The sequence below is a fragment of the Xiphophorus hellerii genome, chromosome 6 (genome assembly GCF_003331165.1).
Source record: "Xiphophorus hellerii strain 12219 chromosome 6, Xiphophorus_hellerii-4.1, whole genome shotgun sequence".
NCBI lineage: Eukaryota > Metazoa > Chordata > Actinopteri > Cyprinodontiformes > Poeciliidae > Xiphophorus > Xiphophorus hellerii.
This window is the reverse complement of record NC_045677.1, coordinates 3301111-3326266: the sequence shown is the minus strand read 5'-3', so window position 1 is coordinate 3326266 and position 25156 is coordinate 3301111. Positions and strand designations below refer to the sequence as shown.

At 37.6% G+C, this 25156-nt stretch overlaps 1 protein-coding gene across 1 annotated transcript; it reads left to right on the top strand.

The window, feature by feature from the left end:
- Positions 1–225: 225 nt before the first annotated feature.
- On the top strand, positions 226–24595 carry hfm1 (helicase for meiosis 1). The gene is made up of 39 exons (XM_032564782.1): positions 226–391; positions 488–603; positions 3365–3653; positions 6095–6408; positions 7103–7144; positions 7254–7324; positions 7409–7541; positions 8502–8653; positions 8758–8835; positions 9221–9376; positions 9468–9668; positions 10430–10518; positions 10633–10676; positions 10959–11060; positions 12100–12245; positions 12382–12476; positions 12601–12734; positions 12949–12996; positions 13557–13637; positions 13721–13812; positions 13973–14079; positions 14580–14627; positions 14708–14805; positions 14916–15050; positions 15208–15293; positions 17465–17548; positions 18603–18760; positions 18856–18959; positions 19241–19402; positions 19518–19583; positions 19687–19811; positions 20392–20474; positions 21029–21126; positions 21441–21524; positions 21758–22057; positions 22452–22515; positions 22614–22716; positions 22891–23036; positions 24363–24595. The coding sequence occupies exons 1-39, from the start codon at positions 321–323 to the stop codon at positions 24406–24408; spliced, it is 4551 nt and encodes a 1516-aa protein (XP_032420673.1). The 5' UTR covers positions 226–320; the 3' UTR covers positions 24409–24595.
- The last annotated feature ends 561 nt before the right edge of the window (positions 24596–25156 follow it).

Here is a 25156-nt window from a genome sequence, read left to right as displayed (position 1 = left end):
GAAGTTTTATTACTTTATATTATTTATTTCATATTAAATTATTCAAAAATGTATTGGATCTTTTAAGTGAATAGCACCAGAACATAATGGTAACTTATTGTTTGATGCTTTAAAACGTATCTATTTATAAGCTTCTAATAAACCATAAAAAAGGACCTTGGTCTCCATTTAAGGATAAAAGAAATGTTTGTCAGTCTGTGGCATGGACACTTTTCCTGTTCCTATTTTTTTTATAGCCAAACCTCTGTCACCAATATTCAGGCTGACTGAATAACTTGCTGTGGTTCACATTTAAAAGACAGTCTGCATTACCCAGAGTGATGTTTGATGCAGATGACTGCACGCTGTCCTTGGACAGTCTGTTTTTTGAGAAGCCCACTGTACACAAGGTGTAAGTATTTAGAGATCCACTGCACAATTAGAGTTTTATTGTCCACTTTCTGGGGGAAATGATCCTGTTTTATTTTCCTGAACCTTATTTTTACAGAAAACCATTGCCTCTGGAAGGCAGTCAGTGGCAGTTAGATGTTCCTCCACCTCTTACACATATCCCAGCCACTCAGGACATGCAACAGGAGGCTGAATCTCTCTCTGCCTTATACAGTATGTAGTGTTTTAAATTAAGCAACATTCTTCTCTGCTTACTTTAATAAACTGCTTTATATCTGACTTGTAGAAGCCCTAAAAGATTTGCTAGTCATTGATTATGCTAATAGATTGGAAAGTTCTGCAGTTGAGCTTCACTCGATGTTTCTTCAGTTGTCCGAGGCATGGCATTATTGACACTTCAAGCGCCATTTCTTCTTGTGGTGTTTTTTGGCACAGGGCCGTCATGCAAATATCCTTCATTTAAAAAAGTGCCGCGGCACCAGCTAGGTCAGAGGCTGAAAAATCCGACAGCCATATGGGCTCTTTGCACCTCAGCTTCCGCGTTCGGGGAAAAGCGGCTCAATCTTTTCCGATCTATTGAAAAAGGCTCTTTACACTCAGTATTCGCAGGGCTTGTCCAAGGTAACAATTAATGATGAACATCAATCCGAAGCCCCGACAAGTAAACTGGAGAACAGTTTTAAGATGTTCTCCTGATACTGTTATACACAGATACGAAGGTGAGTTTTACTTTCTTTATAAACTTTGTGGCTAACATTAGCTTTAGCTTATGCTAGACATTTTTCTTGTAAAAATGTGCTATTGAAGTATCTAAACATTTTTCATCATTCATTAACGGACAATGTTTTTACCTTGTTTTCAAGTATATTACCTGCGTTTATTGTCGTTAGTGTCAGAGACCAAGTAACGAGGGATTTTACGGTTCGGGCTTTTTGCTTCTGAAGCCTGAGGAACAACAAGCCCATAGCTTAACAGTAGAGCAGCTCTGGTGTCGGAGTTCTAGTTCAGCTGACTGTTCAGGTTCAGAGTTGTTGCTTTTAGAAAAATATGGCCGTGTTCCTTAAGGTCTCCGTGTTACTTCGCTTTATTAGTTTTGCATGCTTCTTGTGAAGCAGGATGGTGTTTACAGCAGTGTGTACAGGCGGATTAGTTGCTCGGCTGTCTGGCTCTGATCTGCTCACTCATTCTCATACACTTGCTCTTTCAGGCTGAATACAGAAGTGATTCCATGGAAATAACACAGGAGGCTCCTTTACCTTCTCCTTTAGACTGAAGAAGCTCATCGGAGTGAAGTGAAGGCTGTAAACTTTGCTGTGCGGCGTTAGCGACGAATATTTACAAGCCACCGTCATCTTAATTCAGGACCGCTTGGAAATCCATGAAAACTTAAAAGCCCATTATATTAGGAAGACAGCAATGTTCATAGTATTGTTTTATTTGCGTCTGAAATAAGACGTTGTCTTTTCTAGCTGTCATGGTAACTCAAAGCAGAAAAAAGAGAGCCGCATTTGCGCATGCGGTTGTGACGTCAGCGCAGGTGCAAAGAGCCCATTGTGATGAACAATTTGCGGATGTTTGACCAGTCTACACCCATGATGGAAGCAGCTGAAAACGTTGATGATTGTATTGTCATTAACGTTTTTCATGAAGGTTATGACCAATTGGTCATGATTTGACATGACGAATTGGCAAAAATTGACTTAGGCCATTATTTTAGGAAGGTGTTGATATTTTTAATCAATAGACAGCCCCGTCTGGGTGTGTGTGTGTGTGTATACACACACAGCTAACAACTATAAATCAGCAGTTATTTCATTAAATACATAGAACAAAGTGATACTCTAGACAAGGGAAATGTGATTACCTTCAATATTTTTACCATCCTAATTCTGGTAGGATGGTATGATTCTAAGATTGAATAAATAATTGTCATGTTTACATTACTTAAATACACATGATCTCGGATTTTACCTGCGTCCTCTTTAGCTTGACTATGCAAGACCGAAGGGCGGGTTGGGATATCCAGCGGGATGTGGTCGTGCTCGCCGGACCAGCCATGGCACTCGCTCCCTGGCCATGCTGACCGCTGCTCGGTGTGGCTCCAGCTGTGCCACTGGGGAACACTGTGGGTACAGCTGTTGGTAGCAGCACGCGCTTGTGCTGAACCGAATACCCAAGCGACTCCTTTAATACGGGAACAAAGTCAAAACAGTGCAACTCAAAATGTTCCGAGCACAGTACAGACGTAGGGGTGGGCTTCCAGTGCTCACGGGTACGTCTGACCTCCTTCACCCACTTCGAAAGTAGCTCAGGCTCCTTGGGGAACCTGAATAAGCTCACACCATCCTCACGAGTGTTGGAGCAAAACGCCGCGATGCAGCGCGAAGGCATAGCCGCAAATGTTCAGCGATAACAACGTTTGCAGCCGTCTGCCGGAAAGTTGCTTGCATTTGTATCAACAAAACTGGCGGTCCTTCTCGCGCCAACGTCACATCCGCCTTCGCATTCACAAGGTGAGCGCCGCCACATCCCGTTCAATTTACCTGAAACGGAGCGGTTTTTTGATTACAGTACTGTAATTGAAGCGCCCTTTTAAACGTCTATATAAATAATCGGGTGTGGTTTATAAAACATGACAGAAAATGTCAGAACCGTGTAATCCGCCCTTTAAAGAGAGGAATGGGGAGCGCGACAGGGAGTAGCGGAAGTGTTTTTTAGTTTTACTTCATGGCTCCTACACAAATGTCCAAGTTGTTGCACATTGCTATAATATTTTGCTGGGATTTCCCGCATTAATACTGACGGATTTTCAATAATAATCACCGAATTTCAGGCCCTGATTTATATCCACTCAGTCATCAGTAAAAATGTAATAATAAAGTTCTGTCCAAATTTCGTATGTCAGGAAAGCACTGCTGAAAGCCATAATGTTAAGAGCTCATGCATTTTTCAATTACTACTTATGTATTTTCAGGTTTCACACAGAAACCCAAGACGTTCCAGCCTCCTTTTAAAGGACTCAATGCCTCTTCGTCAAAAATCAACAGTTTCTACAGTTTTAATGATGAAGAGAGAAGATTTGAGGAGACTCAAGGTGATTGCACCAGCAACCTCAAGGGAAATAATGGTTGCTCTGGTAATGACGAGTTAAAGGATTACCCTGAGGGTAGTTTTCTGAGTGGCGGAGGTGGAGATGAAACCCGGCTGGACTCTTGTCATGCAGCTCTCAGCAGATGCTTGCCTGGTCTACCTTTAAGAAGAAGGCAAGTGCCACTCACTTATCAGAATTCCATTAAATAAATTGGACTAAAAAAAGCTACAGCCATTGTTTTCTGAAATAATCACACATGAATTCTTGTATGTGACTGCAATGTGATTGAAATGTTTAAGTGCACATGGCCGGTGTCCATACACAGCAGGTCAACAAAGTTGGTCTTCCCAGCAGGCAGATGCAGACCATTATTCAGGAATGCCTTACCTAACAGGATTACTGTCTGTAACTGCGGTGCCTTGCTAGTTTTAAGGTCTATTATCATTTTGCATTGTTACAGCCACAAGCTTGAATTCCGTTCACTAGGATTTTTAGATGATAGATGAATACAAAGAACTGCACATACCTCTTTTAAAATGTCCTGTTTAAACGTGAAAGTGATACACAATGACAAATCATTCAAAAACATTTCACAAATGTAATGAGACCTATATAAAAAAAGAAAAACATGCAAAAATCCAGTTGCACAAGATTAATACTTTTGTTGAAGTACCTTTTGATTATTCGGGATTCAGGCTTATTTAGTTGGCGTCTACACTAGTAATTATGTGTGCAGTTACAAGACAAGTGAGCATTTTGACCCTATGATCGTTTTTAGGCATATTTAGCTCCTAGCTCCTAGCATTGATGGATATCAAAGTTTGATGGATTTAATCATTACAGGTGATTTAATTCTGTGTGATAAAATACATTTTGAGTTGTTTGTAATTCTGACTTAAATGACATGAGATGGGAAAACGTGTTTTTCATCTAGTTGCATAATAATTCTGCAGAGTAATAGTCGCCTAATAATTGTGCACATACAGTATATTCCCTATAAGGAAACTAAAACCACACTTTTACTTTATGTTTGAGGTTAATTAACATATTGGATTAAGCGAGAGAAACTGCCTGATAATTGTCCACACAGTGTGTGCACACACAATTTCCTTCAGCTCTTTTGACATTGCTGTTAGCCTCATAGTAGAATCATTTATTAGTTTCTCTAACACCTGTATATCAGATGTGATATACAGATCTGATATACAGATCTGATATGCAGATCTGTATATCAGATATAAGTATATGGATGTTGGGAGAAACATCTAGTTTTAGCAACGTATCAGTTTTTCTATATTTTCTCCAATTATTGGAGAAATGATTTGAGAAATTATGGAAATTTCCCTGAGTCGCAGTGTACAAATAAATATGTGCTGCATAATGCAGCTCCAGTCTTCAGGAGCCAGTGTCTTGCAGATGTGTTGCTGCTCCAACACAGCTGACTCATGACTAAATTACCTCCTCAGGATATCATCAGGCTCTGGAGGGGCTTGGGAATAAATCATTCATGATACAGAAGTATCATGAATACTCTGGTTCTCCAATGTGTTGCCTAAAGGAAGCTAAATACACGCCATGCTTTTTAGGTATTTTTTTTTTTAGATTTTTCATTTTTTGTAGTAATTTATGTTGATCTATCCAACAAAATCAATTTATCTTAAATACATTCCAAAATGTATTTAAGTTCAAAAAGTATGAATACCTTTGCACTTTCACATGCAAAACCTATTTTTCTATTAAATAAATATATATAGTCTCAATAGACTGAAATTTTTGCTTGAGAATCAAAAGAATTTTAAGTTTGAAAAAAATCACATAAATAATCAGAGGATTAAGCTACAGCCATCAAAATTCAATGTTGTAAATTGAAATGTCTTAAAAGCTCTGATTTCTTCCATATGTTTGTTTTATTCAGATCCACAATGGTTTGCTTTTCTCTATATGTATGTGGAGTTAAGCCTGTCACAATAACAAATTCGGCTTGACGATAAATTGTTCCAGAAGCTATCCGGATAAACGATTATATTGTTGTTCTGCGACCGTTTTCAGGTAGCTAATGCAACGGTAATGGCATAATAATGCAAGAACACATTCTCAAATATCAATAAGCTTTCATTTCTAAAGAGCTTTTAATTGAAAGACATTTTAAATATCAAAAATAATTAAACAAAACAACAGAAACAACAAATAACATGAATTATGAAGTCACCTGTAAACAAAATTGTCCTCCAAAAAAAGGACTTATTGAGACCAAAGCACCAGACTGAAGACTTTTGTCCTCCAGTTTTAGGTAGAAAGAGAGAGACAAATCCACAAATCATGCAAATGAAAATTATCGAGCTTGTTTTAATTTATTATACGATTGATTGATTTATTGCTCCTATGTGGAGCATTAAAATATATTGCTGATTCCTTAAAGTAGGTGTGCTGTAAATATTCTCAGAGTTTTCCAAAAGAACACAAGATGATGTTTAGCCATCCTCTATACTGGTCTTGGAAGCCAGACGCCTGAATGCTTTCCCCTCTCTGTTACGGCTCAGCAGCAGTCGTCCTTCTCCCTCTACCTTCCTGCTGTTGCTTCAGTTTCCCTTTCTCTCCTTCCACACTCAACAGCTTGTTCAGGAGTCCTGCGCTGAGCGGCGCAGGCGATTTGTCGACCAACGTCGACCTCAAGTCTCGCAGCGGGAACGGCGGCGGCGAGAAAACATTCAGACCTCAAACTTTTCTCAGCCCGGTTGCCATGGCGACAGTGCCTCCTGCTCTCCAACTACCACAGGCTGCTGTCGGTAAAGCGGCTCCCCCGTTCTCATGCTCGTCTGCGGCGAGCGTGCGACCCCTGCAGCAGGAGCCACATGCAGAAACGCCGGACAAGGGCGCAAAGAGAGCCTTCGTTCCACCCATGACGCCTCAGCCGCTGCACATACAAGGTTCTGCTCAACACTGACACACTCACTGTTTATCAAATAACACTCATAATGATAAGTATTTCCATTACTGACTGTGGCAGAAGCTGCCGTAGTGTGTCTGGGTAAGATGAGGCGTTATAATGTGAGCTCCCTTCATTGACTGCTTTACTGTAATGAAACCAACTGGTCACTAGGTGGTAACCACTTGAAGCTGTAGACAGTAACACTACGGAGCTTCTGAACTCTCTGACTCTAAAAATAATATTTGCATTCAGTTTGATTCATATATCTTATTAAAATCTGCACTTCAAAAACACAAAATCTTGAAGTTTATAGTGCCAACATTTTTTTACACTTGAAATGAGACAAAACTAACTTATAAGTAACTTTTCAACAAGATATATGAGCATGTTTTACGTATATAATTCCTTAATATTGATGAAAGAAAAAGTAGTTCCACTGGCAAAAACAAATCTACTTATAAAATGGGGGAAAATGTCTTGTTATAACTGATAAAATCTACTTTTTGATCAATATTACTTAAATGAATTAAGCTTCTACAACTTGCACAAGAACTACTGTGCTTTGAAGTTAGGTTTTAAAAAAACATTTTTTCAAGTGTACTAAGCCAGAAACACTTGGTAAAATTTTGTGTTTTGCTGTGCAAATAATGTGGCTGTAAGCAAACATCGTCTTTGGTTTGCTTCCATCTTAGGATCTTCTGGCTCTGAAGTTCTGCGCCCCGTGTCAGAAATCCGTATCCTTTCCTGTTTGTTTCATGTACATAAAGACTTTTGGAAATTACTTGTCCACCTCTGAATTACGCTGGAAACAAGCGGAGTGATTTCCTGAAACGTGCAACGCAGCAGTAAAATTCAGATCCATCTTTAGCGAGTTCCCCTTTTTCAATTACGTCCAATCCAAAGCTCTGGATGACGTGAGTGTTAAAAGAAACCGTACAAACATATTGCTAAATAAGATAAATAACATAATATTGTTATAATTTTTGCTGTGTTTGCAGGTTCTTTACACAAACAAAAACTTTGTAGCCTGCGCTCCCACTGGATCGGGGAAAACGGTTCTGTTTGAGCTCGCCATCATTCGCCTATTAATGGAGACTCAGGAACCATGGAGAGATGTCAAAGCTGTGTATAGTGAGACCAATATATAGGCCAATTTTCTCTATGGTTGGATCTGATTGGTTAAAAATATATGCAGCACATTAAATACTGAAAGCCTGGAGTTTATTTTAATATTCAGGAAATAGACTAGGCCAACAAACTCCCACTATTTTTAGTCTATAAATGCACCAAGCAACAGCATGAACTTTGATGGGCTTTTTTTAAGTTTAGTGACTGTCAAGAAAAGTTAGTATGCTTTAAGATATGAATTAGAACAATCACAATTCTTCATTTTCTGTCGTGCTTAGTCCTTAAAAAACAGAATTGTTCAAAATCAAAATCAGCAGGTTAGATGTAAAAAAAGAAATAAAATAGGCATCGACCAAGAAATGCCTGATCGGTTCAATTTTAGTACGCACACATCATTGTAAAGTGAGGTGAGGTAAAGTAATTTTATTTATATAGCACATTTTCAGCAACAAAGAAATTCAGAGTGCTTTAAATGACTTAAAGAAAATACAAACAAAATGACAAACCTAAAGAAAGAGCAAAAGAAGAAAAGAATAATAATGTTGATCCAAAGTATATAAACTAGATACTCCTATTCAGGGTTGCTAGTTATATAAGTAAGTATCACAAAGGCCTAATTCCTTTTCTGGGTTTGAATAGGAGTCTAAAAAATAGTTGCTAAGGTAGTTTCCCTGGATTCTAAGTTTGTTCTAAACCCTGTTCTGGGTTTGTAAATAAGTATATTGCTAGATATATATAAGCAAGTATTCTCTGGACTTTCTAAGAATGCTCTAAATTTGTAAAAGTAATTAGTACTCCACAGTTTCTAAGTAATAATAATAATAAAAAAAGCCCAACCGTTTGCTAAAATAATGCATCAAAATAATATTTTCCTTTGGTATTTGTGTTAAAATGCAAAACACATATAGAAATAAAATGATAGATTTGTTTCTGGTGGGCAGATTTTGTGTTTGTTCTCCCCAGTGGCTCCCATCAAAGCGCTCTGCAGCCAGTGCTATGACAGCTGGACCAAGAAGTTTGGCCCTCTGGGGCTGACCTGCAAGGAACTGACCGGTGACACAGAGATCGATGACTTGTTCGAGATTCATGACTCCCACATCATCCTGACCACACCTGTGTGTGATGCAACTCAAACGAGAGCAGCAAAAGAAAACCTCTGATATGTAAAACCATCATTGTTTCCCTCAGTAGTTAAAGCATTGCTGTGTTTGGTTATTAGGAGAAGTGGGACAGCATGACAAGGAAATGGAAGGATAATTCTTTGCTGCAGCTTGTTAGACTCTTCCTAATTGACGAGGTCAGTGTGTAATATCACTTATTTCACAATGTGCATCACTTGTAAAAATGAATAGTGCCTTTTAATCTGCTAGTTGGTGGATGATCAATGTCACTATTATAAGACACTGCATCTCAACTCAGTAAAATTGGATTGGTTGCGTTGATAGGCAGTCTGTTTTTGTAGGCCTTTCCAGAGATGTTCATTTGGGTCGAATCTCCGACCGAAGCATAATAAAAAAATGGAAAGGGTTTGAATACTTTCTGAAAGCATTGTATGTTTCAGAAATCTTTAGCTGCATCTATTATTAATAAAATATATGCAATAAAAAAAGATTTGGTCAGCTTCCTGTTAAATCCCAGACAGGTTTCTGGTTTTAACCAGCATAAAAAAATTTTTTTTCCAGGTCCACGTGGTGAAGGATGCAACCCGTGGCGCCACGTTGGAAGTGGTGGTGAGCAGAATGAAGGCAGTGAATTCATACAGGACATCTCAGAGCCCAGAGGCAGGCGTCACAATGAGATTAGTGGCTGTGTCGGCCACAATCCCCAACATATGTGACGTAGGTGTCACGATGAAACACGTTCAGTTAGAGATCTGTCTTGGCAGCGTTAGTAATCTGCGACTGACTTCAGAACTGCTTGGGTTGTTAGATAGCTGACTGGCTGTCCAATGGGAGCGAGCCGGCCTCCTATCTGAGTATGGATGAGAGCCACCGTCCAGTAAAGCTTCGTAAGGTGGTCCTGGGATTCCCCTGCAGTGGGACACAAACAGAGTTCAAGTTTGATTTGTCGCTCAACTACAAGATGGCCAATATCATACAGACGTACTCTGACCAGAAGCCTACGCTAGTGGTAAGTGGAGCAGGTGACAGTTAGTTAATGCTTTTTGTGTTTACATGTAATCCTTGAGTGGCAATGTAAAGGGTAAGTTATTATTTGTCAATCAAGCTTTACTAGTTAGCAGTATTCATACAGACAGGTGTAAGTAAAGCGGTTTGCAGATTTTAAAAACAGAAGGGCAAATATAAAACCCACTGGTTTTATGAAAAGTTACCAAACTAAACAGAACATAAAGAAAGATGTAGAACAGCTAACTATTGTGGATGTGCGACTGTGGAAACGCAGCTTCTAGATTAGTGAGGAAACACTGGTAATATACCATGATATACTATTATATATATATACAGTATATACATATATATATATAAAAGATATACATTTAAATAAAAAATATCTTGTAATTTCTTTATGCAAAAATTAACAAAAAATTCAAAGGAAATTATTTAGAAATTGTTAGAATACAGAAGAAAAAAACAAAATTAAAATAAGTTATAATAAGCCACAAAAACAGCGTAAACTTTTGGGTCTTCTATTTGTCATATTAGTTTTTAATTATTTTTTTTCCCAGTTCTCATGTTTATACAGTCCTTGGAAAAATATGATTGATCTAGTCTTATTAACAGTTGTGTAAATTAAAAAACACGCAGTCTGTGGTGTCGTAGTTATTTACATGACTTTATAGAAGGTGGCAATATTTTTTTTAGTTTAAAGGATTACTTTTCCCCTTTTTCTGTTTACTGTTCCTTTCATTTTGCATCTCTTGCTTTTTGTAGTTTTGCTCAACAAGGAAAGGAGTTCAGCAGTCGGCTGCAGTTTTGGCCAAGGATGCCCGATTCATAATGAGCTTTGAACACAAGCAAAGGTGCACCATTCTGATGTCTATCTGTGCGAATCATTTAATAACAATATGTTGTAGATTTCTTTAGAGTATTGGAGTTTACTCTGCTGTGCTTATGAGATCTTATTGACTTTGCAGGTTGACGAAATATGCAAACTCTATTCTGGATTCAAAACTGAGAGGTATTGCACCTTGCACCATGTTAAACCAAACGTTTGGGAAACTATTATATGTCGATGTGTAAAAGTAGTAATAATGCAGTGTAGTTGTATTGCTTGATGGCCTATTTAATTAGCGCAGTGAACTGCTCTAAAACTGTGTTGCTTAATAACTATCAACTATTTGGTCAATTTACCTATTTTTTTATAACTTAGAAGTGAGACATAAACCTGTTAAAGTCTGGATCATCTGACAGAACCCACGTGTGTTTACATAAAACATTTTGTGTTCATCTTTTGGCCCAGATCTGATGATGTTAGGAGTTGGTTACCACCATGCAGGCGTTGACTTGTCTGACAGGAAGCTGGTAGAAGAGGCCTTCACCCTGGGAGACCTGCCTGTCCTATGTAAGAGCAAATACAAGGTCTATGGAAAAGCATTTTATTATTATCATGACTCAGAAAAATAGTCACAGTGTCTGTTTTGGAAGATAACTATGCCAGAAAATGACCCAGATTTTTTAATAATATATTAATGGTTAAGATAGTTGCATCAAACCACATAGTTTCTTTTCATAGGAGTTTACTGTAATTCTCTTCCATCATTCTTCTTCAAAGTGATGAGAAAACTACAGTGTGTGGGTACATTGTACAGGTACGCTTAAAATTGTTCAACCCCCACAGCTAAATTTGCATTTTAGTTGCAACTGACGCCTTAAAATTGACTTCTTTCTCTTTAAGAAGCTCTTACTCTTTCCGACACTATGCCATCAGCATGTCATCGCAACAATGCTTCTCCGTGATGCTGTTTACAACAGTTTTAGAAATATTGGGCTGAGAAGAAGTTCCTATAATGAGCTCAGCTGATGCACAGTTCTGCTGCTACTAGCCTGGAGGAGCTGAGTGGGGAAGTCCGGAGGGAGGGCTGCTCTGTGGGGCGAGAGCTCAGCTGGGGACTAAAACTTCAAGGTGGAGCTTTGGGTAAATATGCGGTGCTTTGTAGGAGCAGGTGTCCCCAAATGGTTGTCACGGGGATTAAAGAATTTCTCAAATCAAAGCAACACTCCAGATATGTCTTTGATGAGTAATAATATAAAGCTCAAAAACAATCTTTTGCAAAGTACCCCCCCTTTAAAACCAACAGACCTGATGTAACTAATCAAAGCGTTGAGAGATCAGGTGTGGTCCCAGGCTTATGAAGAATATTATTTAGGGGTTTGAATAATTTTGAGTTTACAGTAGTTACACGATTTACTGTTGAATTTGGATCAAATCCATGATCAAATAGTTTATTTTAATAGTTTAAATAGTTTTACTTACCTGCTTAAGCTGTTATTATGTAATTTGTTTATCGAAAATGCATGGACCAGTTAGAATTTTGCCCATAAACCTAATTGGCAGAGAAGGCTGAATAATTTAAGATGCCCTGCTGTTTGTGACGTCTCAGTTACAACCCGGACTCTGGCTATGGGGGTGAACCTTCCTGCTCACCTGGTGGTCATCAAGTCAACGATGCAGTACGTTGCCGGCTCCTGTGAAGAGTACAGCGAGGCTGACATCCTGCAGATGATTGGCCGGGCGGGGCGGCCTCAGGTAGCAACACAGTTAAAACTTGAGGGACACTTTCTGTTTTTTTGTTCTCACTGCAATGTTTGTTGTTTTTTTTTTTGTTTTTTTTAAATACAATGACATTTTACACGTTCTTTCTCACTGCATTTCAACCCCTCAGTTTGATACATCAGCTACCGCAGTGATCATGACCAAGGTTCACACCAGAGAGAAATACATGAAACTTATGAATGGGATAGAGATCATTGAGAGCAGGTAGGACAAAGAGATGCTTGTTTTTACTCCCCACCCCTCTTTTTTTTCTTTTTTCTCTGTCCTTCTTTCCTGCAGAAGCATACCCACAATACAGATAATATTATAATATGCTGTGCTCCTGTAGCTTACACAGTCACCTGGTGGAGCACCTGAATGCTGAGATTGTTCTCCAGACCATCAGTGATGTCAACATGGCTCTAGACTGGATACGCTCCACCTTCCTGTACATCAGAGCCCTTAAGAACCCGTCACACTACGGTCAGCCCCATAAATTCAAATTCAAGTGTTTATCTTCTTCAGTGCCTTGCATACACATCCTTTTTCTCATATTAAAACTAGGGATGCACCAATCCACTCTTTTCACTTCCTATACAGATACAGATACAGATACAGATATCTGAGGTTTAGCATAAATACAATAAATATAATAAAGTATGATGTTTACTCCCTTATGTTCTCACTTTCTACTCAGGTTTCTCAACCAACTTAGACAGATATGGTATTGAAGCAAAGCTGCAAGGTGAGCGCTGACTGATCAGTTATCTGCAAATACATTAAAACTGATGAAAATAGTACCAGATATTAGCAAAGTGCTGACAGTATTCTTGTAGTCAAAGGTAAAAGTTGAGGTAACACTGTATTTGAAGGGCGTGCATAAGACTGATATGACACTGTCATAAACATGACAAAACACCTTTAATGAACATGAAGGAGTCTTTATGAATGTTCATGACCGTTGTCATTAAGTGTCATTTGGTAAATAATGTTACTTTTAATTTGCATTAAAAGTGACACTTTTAATGCAAAGTGTCACTGCAAAACTGGGACCAGATTAACACTTTTAATTTGCATTAAAAGTGTCACTTTTAATGTAAAGTTGAGACTTTTAATGCAGAATTTTGCATTGAAAATGTCAGTATTTACCGAGTGCCACTTAATGACAGCTGTCATAAACATTCATGAAGATTTCTTCATGTTCATTATAAGTGTTTTTGTCATGCTCATGACAGTGTCATGACATTCTTATGCACACCCCTTCAAATACAGGGTAACCCAGTTGGATTATCCTGTCTTTTTCAGAACTGTGTCTGAAGAACCTCAACTCTCTGTCGGCCATTGATTTGATCACTATGGATGAGGATATCAACATCAAACCCACAGGTGGAGAAACATAGCATGTTACCTTAGTGCTTTGAAAGGAGTTTCTATGTTTTTATCTGAAGACGCTTCTTGTATTTTAACAGAAGCTGGCAGGTTGATGGCGAGATACTGCGTAGCCTTTGAAACAATGCAGCTGTTCAGCAGAGTTACCGGCACCGAAACACTGCGTGACCTGGTAGGCTCTCTGTGCTACAGGAAAAAAAAATCCACATTCTGTGTGCTTTGGCTTAAAACAGGACTTTAGTTGGTGCAAATATTTTGAGAGAACACTTTTACTAAAGGGTGGCAATGAATAAATGGATCCAGTTTAAAGGCCTTTGGCATTTTGTGCACAGGTTGACCTGGTGTCAAAGAGCAAGGAGTTCAGGGACGTTCAGCTGAGAGTAAACGAAAAGAAACCCCTGAACACCCTGAACAGAGACAAGAACAGGGCCACCATCAGGTCAGACGCCTTTGAAGGATTATAAAGTATTACATCAAAACATGTTCTTGATGTACAGTACAGACCAAAAGTTTGGACACACCTTTTAATTCAATGAGTTTCCTTTATTTTCATGACTATTGACATTGTAGATTCACACTGAAGGCATCAAAACTATGAATAACACATGTGGAAATATGCACTAAACAAAAAAGTGTAAAACAACTGAAAATACCCCTTATATTCTAGTTTCTTCAAAGTAGCAACCTTTTGCTGTGATTACTGCTTTGCACACACTCTGCATTTTCTTGATGAGCTTCAAGAGGTAGTCACCTGAAATGGTTTTCACTTCATAGGTGTGCCCTGTCAGGTTAATAAGTGGGATTTCTTGCCTTATAAATAGTCATGAAAATAAAGAAAACCCATTGAATTAGAAAGGTGTGTCCAAACTTTTGGTCTGTACTATATGTCTAACCAGATACAGTAATAGCAGCGTTAGATTGTTGGATGTATTCTTTTAGATTTCCACTTGAGGGAAAGATCAAAACCAGCGAGATGAAAGTGAACTGGTCGGTGTGTTTTGGTAGAATATCATATAAAAGTGTCTGTCTCAAGAACATTGATGGTTCTGATCCATGTTTTCTTGTAGCTTAATTCAGGCTCAGTTGAGCTCGATCTCAATTCAAGACTTTGGTCTTACACAAGAGACTGCAAAGATCTTCAGAATCGGAATGCGCATCAGCAAATGTGAGTATTATATAAAAAATGGCAATAAGTGAACAGTTTTTTTTTTCTTTTTCTTTTTCATTGCAGAGGCCTCTCTTTTTCTGACTTATCTTGTGTTTTCTTCTCTACAGGCTTGTCAGAGTTTCTTAGTCAGCAATCTAAGACTGGGTTTTGTGCTGCGCTTAACTCCCTGATCTTAGCTAAGTGCTTTAGAGCTAAGTTGTGGGAAAACTCACCTTTTGTTTCCAAACAGATGGAGAAGATAGGTCAGTGCATCGCCACACTATGCATCATAAAATGGCTAAATTCAGGACTACATTACTAAAATATATTATTAGACTTCCCATACAAGACCTTTTTATGCCTAAATTTCTATGTTATTAACTTAAACTTGATGTTTTTCCGTGTCACACCGTGCTTCAGGTTTGACTCTGTCAACTGCCATGGTGAATGCTGGCCTCACCAGTTTCAGCAAAATAGAGCAAACCAACCCCAGAGAGCTGGAGCTGGTCAGCCACTCTAACGTTTTTACTGGAAACCTCTGACAACCATACACTGTTGTGTGTTTCACTGCACTATGATATACAGACCCATTCAATACATTTGAATATTATTGAAAAGTTAATTTATTTCAGGAACTTAAATAACTAAGTGAAACACACTGTAGGTTATCCTGCAATAGTCAGCCCCGCCCACTCCTCACTACTCCCCAGGGCTGCCTACTGACCAGTTCTCCGTCTAACAGGTCCGGAAAATCTCTGAGTCCTGGGTATTACCCTAAGAGTACTCTATAAGAGATAATCTATTTAAACTGGTAGCGAAAGTGACTCGTCTAGCTCTAACTACCTCCAATCCAGAAGTTATGACCCTTTACAGTTAAGAAACAATCAGCTGAGTAGCCCTCGCAGCTGCATAATTCCCATAACCACTTCTGTTAACGGTAGCCCACTTTCTAAATCATAACTTGCACTTGGAACCGGCTAGATTATGTTTAGTGACTTAGAGGTAAGTCCCAGGGTCATTATTTACTCTCACCAAAGGAAATTATGAAGCCTCCTATTTACTGGAATCATGTACATTAGTTTTACCTTGATTAAAAGAACTGGACAAAGATTAAATGACTCTATTAATTCCACTGTCCACCAACCTCATTAGAATTTTGTGGTATAAATTTATTAAGCAAGCTTAAGCAGGGATATGCGACATACAAATCAATTATCAATCGTATATAGATCAAAAACAGTGTAATAAAATTTACATGTACAATCCCACTACTCTGTCTCCTTTCTCTAAGAATTAAGTCGCAAGTTCTGAAATGGAAATTCAATGAGCAGATTCAACTCATACCCAGACGATGATGGATCTTTTGGCAACAGGAATTTCTTGCATCCTTGGTTGAGGTCTTTGTCTCGTGGGGAAAAATCCTCCTTAGAAAGGAAACAAAGCAGAACGGGTCTGAATCCTTTTTGCAAGACCCAGTTCTTCCTCCTTGTGGGACCTTTGTCCTTCCTCCAAGTCCTGCTGCAGAGTTTGAAAGTGCTGAGTTGAGACGAGACCGTCTGTCCAATAAAGAACTAGAGATGGGGCAACGGGACCCAGTCCTTTCTTCGCGGTGTGAAGTCTGAGCTTCCCCGTAGTTCTGAAGTGCGGTCCGTGTTTCAATCTGCTCCTGCATGCTATTGCAGGTGTTGTCTCTTCTTCTCCGCCGCCGGACTGGGAACGGTTGGTTCCTCTTTTCAGCCCCTTTTTATGCCTCTCCTCACCATGTGTGTGTATGGGAAGGTTTGGCCTACGTGACTTCCTTCACGGCCGCTGTGTCTCATGAAAAAGTCCCCCCCATTTCTCAACCTGCCTGCTGACCACAGTGGAAGTTCCCGTACTTCCCCTTTCTTCCTGTGCTTCTTGGCCATCTGTTCAGAACTGCTTGCGACATTTCCTGTTTTCAGGGCTGTACTGCACATTCGTCTTTTCTATATTCTATAACTCACTTTATCTATTAAAACTCAGTAAACACATTCAACCTCTTGTTAAATTGATTTTAGATGATTATAACTTCATATGCATTGACAATACATCACATCTTTTCCATACATCACATCTTTTCCTTGTTGTTAATTATTAACATAATCATTACATATTTAAATCATTACAGATCATTAATCAGAGATGCTTTGCAGAAAGTTATTGAGTGATTACTTATATTCATGTTATTCAGACTTATTCAACTTAATTAACTTTTAATCAAACTACAGGATTACTTATTCTCTCTCAGGCCTCTATGCACCTTTTCTGCATGCACCCGGAAAGATCTCACACCCTATGCCAGTTTTCTTGACAACACTATATAGATTAATTGCAGCCTTTCTTCTGTTAGTTGTGATGATTTTACCACAGACAGCTAATATAAACAAGACATTTACAATTAGACATCAGACCAATAAAAAAAAACAAAAAACATGTTTAATAAAGTAATGTGAGCTTAATGAAAAGTATGTTTAGTACCTACTTTTAGGATGTTATTTTCAGGCCTTTGTCTGAATGCACTTTCACATTTTTTGACTGATTTATGACTGTTAGTTTAGTGACTGCTTATAATTAAAGTTCTTTTCATTTGAAACTTGTTTTGATTTTAACCTTTTGCCTCATTTTCTGCTAATAAAATTTTTTTGTCCCATTGCAGATTCTTAACAGACATCCGCCATTTGGAAGCCAAATCAGAGAATCTGTCGTTCATCTTCCAAAGTACGACATTAACCTGGAACAGGTGAGCCTCACAGCAACAAGAATCAGAAAAGCATCTTTGTATTCATTTGAATCATTTTATGTTTTCAAAGGATACGTTTCCTGTCCAGAATTTCTTTTCTGTTTCATTAACAAACATTTTATTAAAATTCTCTTAGTTCACGTTAGCAAAGACAAAGGAAGCTGTAGAATTACATCAACTCCAAGTTTAGTATCCAACATGGCTCCCGCTGCACATATAGAATGTAGTGATAGTTGTTGTAAAGTGTAAATATGAATTTTTTAAATTTATGACTTAATAAACTATACATCCTTATGAACAAGTTAGAATAGAATAGAATAGAATAGAATAGAATAGAATAGAATAGAATAGAATAGAATAGAATAGGATAAGTCTTCTTGGTTCTCAGCAGCAAAGTGACAGCAGGCCAATTGTTTCATATAGATTGACACAAAAAAATTATTAATAACAGCAGTAAGAATAACATACTGTACAGTAATGGCAAACTTAAAACATAAAAATACTGTTCAGTTATTAATAATTGCATATTTGTTCCAAAGAAATTGAGTGAGAGTAGGATCATTAAAATAATGTACAAAATGTTCCCTTTTCTCATCAAAAACAATAGGCTAGTTAAAAGAATTGAGAAAAGAGTTTGGACATGTGGTATGTTATTATCAGCCTGTGTTTGAGTAGCGGTTAGCACCAACATAAATAGGAATTCTTACTGGTTTTCGACTTGCAGCTACAACACGCTGAACTCTTTCGCAGTTCCAAGCTCTGACCTGCAGGCGAATCAAATGCAGCAATAAAACATGTCTGACTTTTTGTTACTGAGAAACTTTTTGTTGTTGTTTTGAGCTACAGTTTTTAGTTTGGTGTAAATATGACTTCTAGGCGAGGATAACCAAAACTGAGTAAATAGAGAACTTTCTGTTAATCCCTGTTCCCTCCTTTCTTACTTAACTATTCCATTTTGATTACTTCAAAATAGATTTCCATCCCACACTAGTGATTTCAACTTCTGTTATCTCCGCTCCTCTGTCTTTAAGCTTCTTGTTTTTTTTGTGTGTAGCTGCCCAGGTACAGCAGTGCCACAGCTGAGATTGTGGTAAAGGTGAACCTACAAAACCAAACCCAGCTGCTGTCCAGGAGAACAGCTCCAGACCATCACTACGTCTCTCTGATCATTGGCAACTCTGAAAACCATGTAGTCATTCTTCACAAACTCAAGTGAGAAACATTCCCCTTGGTTAATGTTGCTGTATTAAAACAAAACTGGAGTTTAAGCTGGTCCAAGAAGGGCGTTTTCATCTCTGTTTCTTCAGGGACGCGTTGCTGCTGAAGTCTGGTAGCTGGACCAAAAAGATAGATGTGCCTAAGACTTCCAAAGGAAATGAGATCAGTGTCAACCTCATCAGCTCAGAATATGGTAAACTACGGAAATATCTTTAGATACATTTCTGCTTAGAAATATATTAACAAACATTTCAAAAGTCTTTTTCTCTCACATGTTAGAGATGAACAGGGAATATACCTTGTTCACAGTTTATTCATATCAATTTGTAATTTGAAAACATTTATTTTGTAGGTGAAAATTCAGTGTTGGGAAATAGTTACAGTTACAGTTTGTTTGTTTTGGTAAATGTAGATGTTCATAAAAAGAGTAGAATTTTCAGAGCTCATTAAACTTGAGTTTGTCGTTCTTTGCAGTGGGTCTGGACATCCAGCTGAAGTTTCCTGTGTACTACTCTGCTGCAGCTCCAAGTCTGGGGACCGAAATTCCACAAAGCAAAACAGATAATCTTGTTGGACAGAGAGCTCAACGCTCACACTGCGCTGAGACTCCAAAAACCTCATCTGCAAAGAAGCAAGGCAATATAAAGTAGTTTAATAATGATGGTTTTGGTTGATGCCACAAGGTAAAATAGTTTTTGTTCCTTACATCAACGCAGAGAGCTGACTTTTTTTTCTGTGTGCGTGTGATCAGACTCAGCCAGTAAAAGACAGTGCAATCATTTCTGCAAAAATAAGAACCTCTGTGCTCATGACTGCTGTGAGTAAAACATATAACTTTTTCTGGTTTATATGTCAGCCTGTGTAATTTACATGTTTCCGTTTGTCGGTTTTGTGTTAACCCCTCTGTATTTCCTCCTTAGGTAAAGTAGGTGTTGCTGTAGGACAGAAAAGGTCAGCCAACTATGAATCCAGCTTCTCCTCTTACTTGGAGGACCTGAGGAACAGGTCTGACGTACTTGCACAGACCCCTGTCAAACGCCTTAAGGTAGACAAGAAGATTTTTGCACTGCCTCTCTGCTTAAATGTTAGTCTATATAATAATCATAGCTTTGTAACTTGTACTGGTCTTTGTTGTAGTTTATCTGAAAGACTTTTCAGAGTTCGGAAATGAACTACTCTTGTACTTTAAGTCCAGACAGATTACAAGGTTATGCTTTTCTGTCAATATTTACTTTTTGTTAAGCATTTTATTACCGGCTTAAAAATATAAAACTCTAGTGATCAACTGCTGTACCAACACAGAACGGAAAACATAGGACAGAACATAGAAAGGCATACAGAGTTGTCTTCTTCATTCAAGATATAAGTGTAAAACCCAATGCAGTTATCAATTAATCTACTGATTAAGAAAAAAGAAAGTGGCACATTCTACAGATTTTTCATTGACTGTTCATTTTTGTTCTAATAAGAACAATCCTTAAATAAAACATCTGCATTTCAAAGTTCATTCTATCAAAGACCTTGTATGTGTGTTGGTGCAAACACCTTTATGTGTAAAATAGTAAGTTTAATTTAGCAACATATGTGCTTCATGTTGTGGATGTTTCATGTTTTGTGATCATCAGATAAAAATGAGTGAAGAGCCTTTGTCTGTCAACATGAAGAGGTTTGCTTACAAACCCAGAGAAACACTTCCCTCTGGCTCCTGGTACTTACATTTCATTCATTCATTCATTCATTCATTCATTCATTCATTCATTCATTCATTCCAAATACAATCCATCAGAGTTGGGTAATTTTGTTTAGCTAGCTTTTGTAGCTAAAATGCTAGCTTGTAACATCTTGGAGAACCTTTAGACAAGAGACCAAACTATAAAAATATAAATCGGTACATCCAATATATTCCATTTTTGATTTAGATAGTTCCATATAAAAAGTTGAATATTTCAAAGAAGGAATGAGGTCGTTGATCAACTAGGCAATATTTTTCAGCTTTCTATTAAAAGGTTTGGTGTCCCAACTGCTTTTTTCTTCTTTGACTGAAACTTATGTTTCCACACTGCAGCTCTAGCAGATCTGCATTTCTTGTTTTGTTTTTGAAAATCAGATTTTCTCATTTCATTTTTCACAACACTAAGACATGATCCCTAGCTTATTCTGGTATCTATTTGATGAAAAGTTGTGGCTAGATAAATGCTAAAACAAGCATCGTGTGAGTAAACGTTGTTATTTCAAGCTTTTGTTCTGTGTGTTTATGTGCAGGCATGCAGGAAATGGGTATAAAAGTGCGGACATGGAGCTGACAGCGGAACACTACGCTGAGCTGCCTGATGTAGTTTGTTTGGAGGATTTTGACAGAGGTAAACAAACTTTAGCATAAAGAGTATTTTAAACTCCACAAACCTTGTGACACAGAACTTGAGAGATGCATCAGTCTTCAGATGATCATCTACCGTGGCCAGTTTTCATTTTTGGCCATTCTTGTAAACACAAATAATAATAACCACTGTTGAAAACTTTCAATGTTTGAAACTCAAAAATGTTTTAGAGGTTTTAGGTGGAAATTTGCTCCTCCTTTTGTTTTCTGGCCACATTGGCCCACCATTCTACTGAACTGATTTCGACAGCTTACATTTATTTTTTCTGTTCTACTGTCGTCTTGTTTCGTTTTCAGATTACCGTTTCCATGCAGAAGACGGTCCTGAGGGAATGGCAGAGACTTACAAAACTTCTCCAGCAGCACCAGCTTATCATCAAAGTACAGCGTTCCATGTTCTGCTTAACTATTTAATTTTGTTTATTAATATGACACATTCTGTGGTATCATGTATCATGTATGTTAAGTGCCATACATTTGTTCTCTTTATAGTAATAAAAAAATAACTCGCTTGTGATATAGCAAGTTGAACTCTCACGCTGCACTTTTCTAGAACTCTACAAATATATTTTATTTTACTTCCTGTCTGTTTGCTATATAATTTTTCTTTCCAGATTCCTCAAAGTGGATGACCCTGAAATCCGGCTCGGGCTCCAGACTGCCTCCGAACCAGATCAGCACAGTCAGCTCAGCTTCATCAGGCTGGTCCACTGCGGTGCCAGAACAAAAAACCCCCTACAAAAGTCCTTCATCTCTTCAAATACCAACTGTCACCTTTGACCTAGGAAATGAATGGGATGACTGGAGAGATTTTGATGATGAAAACTTGCTGAATGCCAGCGAAGCATCCCCACCCCCATGTACAAGAGGCTTTCAACCTCAGGTGCAGCAGCATGTTCAAAACAAGATATCAGGTAGTTACATTTTAAGTCAAATTTAATTGAAAAAAATATTTTTTATGTTATTTTATAAAGGCTTTTGTGTATTTTATGACCAATAAGACTTTTGGAATATCTCTCCATTTGAGGTGCGCCAATAAATCTTCGCCAATTTTCTCAATTATGGGAGATTGGAGATGGGCGCACACTTTTATGATTAACACAATAGTCACCCCCTTTCACCAACTTTGCGACTTTGTCTCTATATGTAGCAACTCTTCAAAAAATAAAAAATCAATATAGACCAAAATTGTAATGATATATCAGGCTTTTAAAAGATTGATGATAGGCCAGAAAACTGTAATCTGAACAACCCTGCTTTCCATAATTGTAATGACTATAAATTTACTTATTGTGTATTTTTTGACAGCACCAGTGCGGATCAGCAGCTCACAAGCAGAGCCCTGTATGACCACTTTCACTACTTCACTGAGGTTTGACTCCAAAAAAGGATTGAATCTTATTACAGCTGAATTTATAACATAAAACCACACGCATCAAATAACATCTTTCAATTTCATGCTGGTTTTAGGTCGATTTCACATCCAAATCCTGAAATCAGGAAAGTTGGACCCTCTTCTATCAGTCAGTCATTCACATCACAGAAGAATATTCCACTGGACTGGGATGAACAGGTGTGGGCATGTGAAGCTAATTTTCCTTCCATTCTTTTTGTTTGCTAATTAAAATTGTCTGACTTGCTAGTTGAACGTGATCCGTAGTGCCGATGTTGCTTCTTATCGTTGGTGTGTTGTTCTTGGTTGTGGGAGTTGTACAGTTATTGTGTTCTTGTCTTTCACTTTGTGTAGAGACCAAATGTTTTCAGTGATGTTTTCAATGTAAAAACACCTGAAAAACTCCCAGCACACACTCTGGGTGGACAGGTTAGCAGAAGGTTGAATTTCTTCTCTACAATAAATGCAACATCCAGTGCCAACCTGCCTCTTCAGAAAAGGTAATCTAATCTCACTGTTTATCTAGGGATGTCCCAATCAGGATCTGTCGTCCCAAGTCTTAGTGTTTTAAGACGGGTTATCATCAGCATTCATTAAAACTGTGTTATTTTTTACAGTGCAGTAAAATCAACTTGATTAATTTTATCCATATTACATGGTCGATATTAATATTGTGACTGTATCCCACCTAACAGAGCAACAAAGTTCCAGATACTACAGTCTGTGCTGTCACTTTTTTTTGACAGCACCAGATTTAAAGTATCAAAACTTTTTAGAGATGAACCTGAATAATAACTTTAATATGACCTAAAATATCCCAATTTCTTTACAAAACTTAAGCGTGTCTTTATTATTCGTTTCTAAACATAAACAGTGTTAGAATCAGATAAATAACCCGTGAAAATCAATATAAAAAGCAGTTTTACAATTATGGCCAGACTTTGAAAAAGCCACTCCAAAGCATTCATTTTGGTTCTTCTGGGGTAGCCAGAAGTGGACTTGATGGTGTGTTTACAACACTGTCCTGCTGCATGTTGCAAGTGTGCCATAGTTTACACTCACAAACCAATGGCCGGACATTTTCCTTCACGATTTTCTGGCAAAGAGTAAAATTCATGTTTTATTTAGTTATGGAAAGCCCTCCATGTGCAGAAATGTCCAATAAACTGTTCCTGCTGTCAGGGTTTTTCTATGTGAAGTAGATTATTGAAGTGCTGCGCTCCTGCTAGTCTACTTTGTATGTTGCTAGCACTCCATAAATTATCTCTTAACATATCTTCAATGTGGTTCCAGTTAAGTTTGTGCAAAACTTGAAGTTGTTCATAAACTTCCTTTGCATTGTATAAGTTGTATAACATTGCTGAAGCATGTTAACTGAAGCATGTCTTTATTATTTGTTTCTAAACATAAACAGTGAGTTATTGATTAACCTGCTCTTGATTAGCTGGGGATGTATTAGCAAAGCTTACGGAGCAGGTCACATGGTACACAAAGATCAGGCTCTGCAGTGGTCAATACATTCGCTGTAATTACAGGGAGTCACTGCTTAGTAAAAACTAAATAATGTGTTTAGTAAAACTAAGCTATGCCTTTGGGGAAAAAATATATACCTAGTTTCTTTTTAAAAATAAGTTGTGTGAAACTCAGCCAGATGAGTTGATTGACACCAACAAGTATCCAGAATTACATTTTAATGAGGGCTCTGATAGCAATTGTTTTAAAATGCTATGACTGGGACTTCTCTACTTTTATTAAGGTGATTTTATTTTTGCCTGATTAATGTATAATTGCTTTTTACTCTATTTCTTCTTGTTCATTACTCACAGCACAGAGGAGGAAGCTTTCCTTGGCATATTTGATGGTATATTCTAGAATATACTGTCCTCTTAAGAGATCCGTTACAGTTCAGTGTTCAGTGCTACACTTTTATTCTTTCACAAACCTCTCAGAGCTGTATTGGTATATTAAGTTATATTATATGTGTTTATATTAAACAAGTTGTTCCTGTTCTATTTGTTATAATGAATGCATTTATGCTTGTTATTAAATAAAGCCTACGTTAACTAAGAATGAAATTAATAGTTGCAAAGAGTGAGATTTTGTATTTATTTTTTTTACTAAAAAAGGTTCAAATTATTTTTCCATTTGTTTAGACAAGTTGAAGTCATATAGCAATAATGGTAACAAGTTAATCAGAATAGCGTTTTTTAAAATACAAATGTTTGCTTAAATAAAAAGTAAAGGTCTATCTCATAATTTGTGATACATACAGGTTTTACTTTTGCTTTCTTACAGTAAAGATAAGACAACCAACTTTGATTATTCAGGCCCTGATGAAGAAATTAAAAAATCTCTACAAAGTTTTATATGGTTTGTGCTTTTTTTTCTTGAGTGGTTAAAAATGAGAAACTTTTGAAAATAAATGAGAAAACCATATATATGTATGTTTAAATTTTATTCCATAAAAATCGAATTTGGCCATAATAATTAAAAGGTTATACATTGCTCATTACTGGTAAAATGGGTGTTGTTAAGTTAGTTCAGTAGGTAGTATTTTTCAGTGTTGTATAGTAACGAAGTAAAAATACTTCACTACTTTACTTAAGTATATTTTGGAGTA

What these genes read in the sequence shown, in the direction of transcription:
- hfm1 (XM_032564782.1), top strand. Translation starts at nt 321, where the DNA reads ATGTTTGATGCAGATGACTGCACGCTGTCCTTGGACAGTCTGTTTTTT. An exon ending in AAGCCCACTGTACACAAGGT is followed by an intron (nt 392 to 487) that starts GTAAGTATTTAG and finishes TTATTTTTACAG; the next exon opens with AAAACCATTGCCTCTGGAAG. An exon ending in AACCTGCCTCTTCAGAAAAG is followed by an intron (nt 23,037 to 24,362) that starts GTAATCTAATCT and finishes CATTACTCACAG; the next exon opens with CACAGAGGAGGAAGCTTTCC.